General features: G+C 57.3%; 1 protein-coding gene across 1 annotated transcript; it reads left to right on the top strand.

Annotated features, from left to right (window-relative positions):
• The first annotated feature begins 1,641 nt into the window (after positions 1-1,641).
• On the top strand, positions 1,642-5,683 carry LOC309437809 (uncharacterized protein). The gene is made up of 3 exons (XM_082048533.1): positions 1,642-1,764; positions 2,384-2,491; positions 2,662-5,683. The coding sequence occupies exons 1-3, from the start codon at positions 1,647-1,649 to the stop codon at positions 5,217-5,219; spliced, it is 2,784 nt and encodes a 927-aa protein (XP_081904659.1). The 5' UTR covers positions 1,642-1,646; the 3' UTR covers positions 5,220-5,683.
• The last annotated feature ends 1,006 nt before the right edge of the window (positions 5,684-6,689 follow it).

The following is a 6,689-nucleotide window of genomic DNA, read 5'->3' as shown; positions in this document are numbered from 1 at the left end:
ACCCCTCAGTTTGGAACTAAGGATGTGTTTCTCAAAACCGGTATACTCGGGTTGTCTTCTTTTCTTTCTTCTCTTGGGCACCAAGGGATTCCAGCACAAACGCTGCCTTTAGGATCTGCAGCTGACGAGTTTCAGCCTGGAAACTGGGCCCTGGTCAAATCCTGGAAAGAAACTAAGCTTAAGCCAGTTTGGGAAGGAGCATTTCAAGTTCTGTTGATCACCAAGATAGCAGTACGAGCAGCTGAGAAAGGGTGGACTCATTACACGTGGATTGAATCGAAGCTCCAAAGGACAATGAGGAGTGGCAAGGAAAAAAGCTGCATGGAGTATGGAGAAGGAGAGACCAGGGGTGGCGGGCAGGGCCAGGGGCCGCAAGGACACAGCGGTGCTCCCGGTGCCCGCCCCCCCGAGCCGAGCGGGGCGGAGCGGCAGGACTACACCTCCCGTGCTGCCCCGGCGGCGGGCGGCCCTCCCGGGCGGACGCTGCCGGCGGCTTCCGGCGCCGCGTTTGTCCGTGCGGGGCTGGGGCCAGGCCGCGTGCTCAGACCACCGGGACCCCCAGCACATCCTGCTGCTGCCCTTGTGGGGCACCGGAGGAAGATTTGGGTACTCGGGAGCTTCCAAAATCCCCTTTGTCTCGTGGCTCTTTCTTCCCTTTAATGCAAGATGGCCGGGTCGGTGGGCAAAGGTCTTTGGGTCGGTCCTTTTCCCAGTAGCTGTGGAGGCTCGGGGTGCAGGGAAGGCAGCTGTGGGCAGGTGAGTGAACTTGTGTGTGTGATTTCTTCAGGACAATGTTGTGCTTGCAGGAACCATCTGTCCTGGCTGTGTTGGTGCGGCTGGTGACGGGACAGGCACCTCGTGTGGAATCCGGAGCATCCTGCCTCCCTCTTTCCGGATCAATACCTGCACGGGCCTCCATCTCCGCGCCGAGAGCAGCGACGCGCCGGGCTCCAGGCTGCTGCGGCAAGGTGGGGGTCAGGCACGGCCCCGGCTCTGGGGACACCACGGGCTGGGATTGCCATGGGTGGTGCTGTGGTGCAGCAGTGGCAAAACACCTGTGGGACCCGCTGGGTTGGGAGTCCGGTTGGTACAGGAGGTGTGAGAGAGAAGTGTTTTGAGACCCGGTGCGGTGCAGGGTGCTCCCGTTCCTGCCCGCTGAGCCGCACCACGGGCAGGGGCAGGCAGGAGCGTGCCTCCTGCCAGGCCTCGGGCCAGCCCTTGTGTCACAGTGCTGTGTCCGGTCCTGGTGGGTGATCTGGCTTGTGAGATGGGTTGGGGACAGGGCACAGTTCCCACTGCTCTGGTGTGGGACCCTAATTGGCACGGGCAGGGGAAACCTGCCTGTAAGCCTGCCAGCCCTGCCCCTCTGCTGGCACAGCTGGTGGGGTGTCCCCAACCCAGGACCTGCTGAGAGAGCCCTCTGTGCTGCGGTGACCCTGTTGTGTCACATGGCTCTGCCAACACCGCCCCTCTGCCCTCGCCCTTCCCTTGCACAGGAGGCTCGGAGCTCTCCCAGCGCTGCTCTCACGTTGCTCCCAGTGCCAGTGGGGCCCTACCCGGTATTGGCAAAATTTTGGCAGAGGTGTTTAGCAACCATGCGGTGGGGTGTGCTGAGCCGGGTGTGCTTCTTGCTGCAGATGTCGGTGATGTTTGAGGACGTGGCGCTCTACTTCTCCCCCGAGGAGTGGGCAAAGCTGTCGGGCTGTCAGCGGCAGCTCTACCAGGAGGTGATGCTGGAGAACTACCAGATGGTCGCCTCGCTGGGTGAGGACACTCTCTGGTGATGTTGGGCTGGGGATGTGCCCGGAATTCATCTCTTTAAGTGAGCTGGAGCCATTGAAAGGGCTGTCCAAGAGTTGACATGGTGGTTGCAATTGCAGGTTTTACCCTGCCAGCAGCCTCGGCGGGGAGTGCTCCTGAGAGAAAATGGGATGGGAAGGAATAGCCCATTTGAGATGGAAGTGACTTACAGTGCTCATCTAGTCCAACTGTGTGACCACTTCAGGGCTGACCACAAGCTGCAGCGTGTTGTCCAAATGCCTCTCAGACAGGGAGAGGCTTGGGGCATCGACTGCCTCTCCAGGCAGCCTGTTCCTGGGTTTGACCACCCCCTCAGTACAGAAATGCTTCCTCACATCCAGTCTAAACCTCCCAGGCGCAGCTTTGAGCTGTTCCCAGGTGTCCTGACTGCAGGAGAGTGGCCGAGGTGACGGGTCGAGGCGAGAGGAGGCTGTAGGTGCAGGGATGTGTGGGCTGAAGCCGCAGCCTGGCAGGGACAGGAGAGAGGAGCGGGGTGGGGGGGATGCTGGGGCTGTGGGTGCGGGGGCCGGTGCTGCTGTCCCGGCAGTGCGGGAGAGGGGGCCTCTCTCTGTGCCCCGGACAGGCTGGGCCACCGTCAAACCAGAGATCATCTGCAAGATGGAGCAAGAAGAGACACCGTGCATGCCAGAGCCCCCCGGGGAGCAGCAGAGGCACCAGAGCCCTGTGCCAGGTAGGTACCCCGGGTCGGGGGGAGATCAAGGTTGCACTGTCTCCTTGCCCTGGTTGATCCATGCAACTGCAAGGGTGGGGGGCTGGCAGGGTGCCCTTGCTGCTCCCCATGGGGAGGTGTCCAACATGCCCATGATGTCGGTGGCAGTGACCCTGTTTTCATCTCCCCAGCAGCTGTTGGCCCCGGGACCCAGAGGGAGGTCAAGGGAGTCAGGAGCTTTGTCCAGAGGCAGCACCTGCTGAATGACCAGCACATTCACAGTGGGGAGAAGCCCTTCAGCTGCACTGACTGTGGCATGAGCTTCATGGAGAAGAAGAAACTCATCATCCACCAGCGCATCCACACTGGAAAGAAGCCCTTAACCAGCTGCACTGACTGCGGCAAGAGCTTCAGCACCAAGAGGTATCTAATCATCCACCAGCGCATCCACACTGGGGAGAAGCCCTTCACCTGCAAAGAGTGTGGTAAGAGCTTCATCAAGAAGAGCAGCCTGCTTGGGCACCAGAGCATCCACACTGGAGAGAAGCCCTTCACCTGCACTGGCTGTGGCAAGAGCTTCAGGGAGAAGAACAAACTCATCATCCACCAGCGCATCCACACCGGGGAGAAGCCTTTTACCTGCAACGACTGTGGCAAGAGCTTCACAGTAAAGCAGGCACTCATTACCCATCAGCGCATCCACACTGGGGAGAAGCCCTTCACCTGCACCCAGTGCGGTAAGAGCTTCAGCCACAAGAACAGCCTCCTGATTCACCAGCACATCCACACCGGGGAGAAGCCGCTCACCTGCACCAAGTGTGGTAAGAGCTTCAGCGAGAACAGCAAGCTGCTGAGACACCAGCGCATCCACACTGGGGAGAAGCCCTTCACCTGCACTGACTGTGGCAAAAGCTTCAGTGAGAAGAACTCCCTCATCCTCCACCAACGCATCCACACCGGGGAGAAGCCCTTCAGCTGCACTGACTGTGGCATGAGCTTCATGGAGAAGAAGAAACTCATCATCCACCAGCGCATCCACACCGGGGAGAAGCCCTTCACCTGCACCAAGTGCGGTAAGAACTTCATCCGGAAGAGCAGCCTGCTTGGGCACCAGAGCATCCACACTGGGGAGAAGCCCTTCACCTGCACCGCGTGTGGCAAAAGCTTCCGTGAGAAGACAACCCTAATCATCCACCAGCGCATCCACACTGGGGAGAAGCCCTTCACCTGCACCGAGTGTGGCAAAAGCTTCCGTGAGAAGACAACCCTAATCATCCACCAGCGCATCCACACCGGGGAGAAGCCCTTCACCTGCAACGACTGTGGCAAGAGCTTCACAGTAAAGCAGGCACTCATTACCCACCAGCGCATCCACACCGGGGAGAAGCCCTTCACCTGCACCGAGTGCGGTAAGAGCTTCAGCCACAAGAACAGCCTCCTGATTCACCAGCACATCCACACGGGGGAGAAGCCGCTCACCTGCACCAAGTGTGGTAAGAGCTTCAGCTTGAACAGCAACCTGCTGAGACACCAGCGCATCCACACTGGGGAGAAGCCCTTCACCTGCACTGACTGTGGCAAAAGCTTCAGTGAGAAGAAGACCCTCATCCTCCACCAACGCATCCACACCGGGGAGAAGCCCTTCAGCTGCACTGACTGTGGCAAGTGCTTTAGTGAGAAGAAGAAACTCCACAACCACCAGCGCATCCACACCAGGAAGAAGCCGCTCACCTGCACCAAGTGCGGTAAGAGCTTCAGCCAGAAGAGCTACCTGCTGAGACACCAGCGCATCCACACTGGGGAGAAGCTCTTCACCTGCACTGACTGTGGCAAGAGCTTCACAGTAAAGCAGTACCTCATCATCCACCAGCGCATCCACACGGGGGAGAAGCCCTTCACGTGCACCCAGTGCGGTAAGAGCTTTAGGCAGAAGAGCAACCTGCTTGTGCACCAGCGCATCCACACCAGGAAGAAGCCGCTCGCCTGCACCAAGTGCGGTAAGAGCTTCAGCCAGAGCAGCCACCTGCTGAGACACCAGCGCATCCACACTGGGGAGAAGCCCTTCACCTGCACTGACTGTGGCAAGAGCTTCACATCAAAGCAGTACCTCATCATCCACCAGCGCATCCACACTGGGGAGAAGCCCTTCACCTGCACCCAGTGTGGTAAGAGCTTTAGGCAGAAGAGCAACCTGCTTGAGCACCAGCAGATCCACACCGGGGAGAAGCCCTTCACCTGCACCCAGTGCGGTAAGAGCTTCAGCCACAAGAGGAGCCTGCTTGGGCACCAGAGCATCCACACCGGGGAGAAGCCCTTCACCTGCACCCAGTGCGGTAAGAGCTTTAGGCAGAAGAGTAGCCTGCTTGGGCACCAGCGCATCCACACCGGGGAGAAGCCCTTCAGCTGCACTGACTGTGGCAAGAGCTTTGTCAAGAGGCAGAACCTGCTGAGTCACCAGCGTATCCACACTGGGGAGAAGCCCTTCAGCTGCACTGACTGTGGCAAGAGCTTTACGCGGAAGTGGAAGCTGTTGAGACACCAGTGTGTGCCGAAGGACCCAGATATTGTGCTGGAGGTTGTCCAGCAGAAGAGGGAGGGTCCTTCCCCAGCAGGGGGGCCGGCAGAGGCCAAGCCCTTCCAGTGCGGTGTCTGCGAGAAGCGGTTTTGGAAGGAGAGTCTCATGCTGGCTCACCAGCGCACCCACGGCACCCCCAGCCTGCAGCCGCCTCCGCAGCCCGGCACCCCCTGAATCTGCTGCTGAGGGGCCTTTGGGGTCTGGGGGCTGCTGCAGGGGTGGCTGTGGGGGGATGTCCTGGTTTTGTTTGGGACAGAGTCAATGTTTTTCTGAGTAGCTGGTTTAGTGCTGTGTTTTGGAATGAAAATGAGAAGAATGTTTCTAATACACGAATGTTTTGTTTGATGCTGAGCAGTCAAGGACTTTTCATCTTCTGGTGCCCTGCCAGCTGGGAGGGGGCACAGCCGGGACAGCTGCCCCAAAGTGGCCACAGGGCTGTTCCTTACCATCTGATGTCATGGTCAGTACAGAAACCGGGTGCAATGGGCCTGGGGCACCACAGCTCAGGGACGGTCTGGGCATCAGTCCACGTGTGGTGAGCAATTGTGTTGTGTATCACTTGTTTTGTATATTCTTACATCATTTGTATTCTCACTATTCTTTTCCTCTTCTGTACTATTAAACTGTCTTTATTTCAACCCACGGGTGTTACTCAGATCACTGGATGAGCCCAATTTGTGTTTTGTATCAGTCATTTAGCTTCAAGAAATATGTTCCAAATGGAATGAATCACTTAGAAGTATAAGCTCTCCATCATCTTTGCCAAGTCTTGGGAAACGGGAGAGGTGCCCGAGCATTGGAGGAAAGCAAATGTCACTCCAGTCTTCAAAAAGGGCAAGAAAGAGGACCCGGGTAATTATAGACCGGTCAGCCTCACCTCTGTCCCTGGGAAAGTAATGGAACAGCTTATCCTTGGTGCCATCTCAAGGCATATCAAGGATAAGAGGGTTATTAGGGGCAGTCAGCATGGCTTTACCAAGGGTAAGTCACGCTTGACCAACCTCATAGGCTTTTATGAGAATGTAACAAGGTGGATGGATGATGGCAGAGCGGTGGATGTGGTCTACCTTGACTTCAGTAAAGCCTTTGACACAGTCTCCCACAGCATCCTCACAGCTAAGTTGAGGACATGTGGTCTAGAAAATAGAGTAGTGAGGTGGGTTGCAAACTGGCTTAAGGAGAGAAGCCAGAGAGTGGTAGTCAATGGTGCGGAGTCTAGTTGGAGGCCAGTATCTAGTGGAGTGCCTCGGGGGTCAGTACTGGGGCCAATATTATTCAATATATTCATTAACGGTTTAGACGAGGGAATAGAGTGTACGATCAGCAAGTTTGCTGATGACACTAAGCTGGGAGGAGTGGCTGACACGCCAGAGGGCTGTGCTGCCATCCAGCGGGACCTGGACAGGCTGGAGAGTTGGGCGGGGAATAACCTAATGAAATTTAACAAGGGCAAGTGTAGAGTCCTGCACCTGGGCAGGATCAACCCCAGGTTCCAGTATAGGTTGGGAAATTACATATTAGAGAGCAGTGTAGGGGAAAGGGACCTGGGAGTCCTGGTGCACAACAGGATGACCACGAGCCAGCACTGTGCCCTTGTGGCCAGGAAGGCCAATGGCATCCTGGGGTGTATTAGAAATGGGGTGG

This window comes from Streptopelia decaocto (genome assembly GCF_964273445.1).
Source record: "Streptopelia decaocto genome assembly, chromosome: 1".
NCBI classification, from domain to species: Eukaryota; Metazoa; Chordata; class Aves; order Columbiformes; family Columbidae; genus Streptopelia; species Streptopelia decaocto.
This window is presented reverse-complemented; position numbering and strand designations above follow the sequence as displayed.

Excerpts from the sequence above, each read along its gene's own strand:
- LOC309437809 (XM_082048533.1), top strand. The coding sequence starts at position 1,647 with ATGTTTGAGGACGTGGCGCTCTACTTCTCCCCCGAGGAGTGGGCAAAG. Across the intron at positions 1,765-2,383 it reads CCAGATGGTCGCCTCGCTGG|GCTGGGCCACCGTCAAACCA; the intron begins GTGAGGACACTC and ends TGCCCCGGACAG. Across the intron at positions 2,492-2,661 it reads GCACCAGAGCCCTGTGCCAG|CAGCTGTTGGCCCCGGGACC; the intron begins GTAGGTACCCCG and ends TCATCTCCCCAG.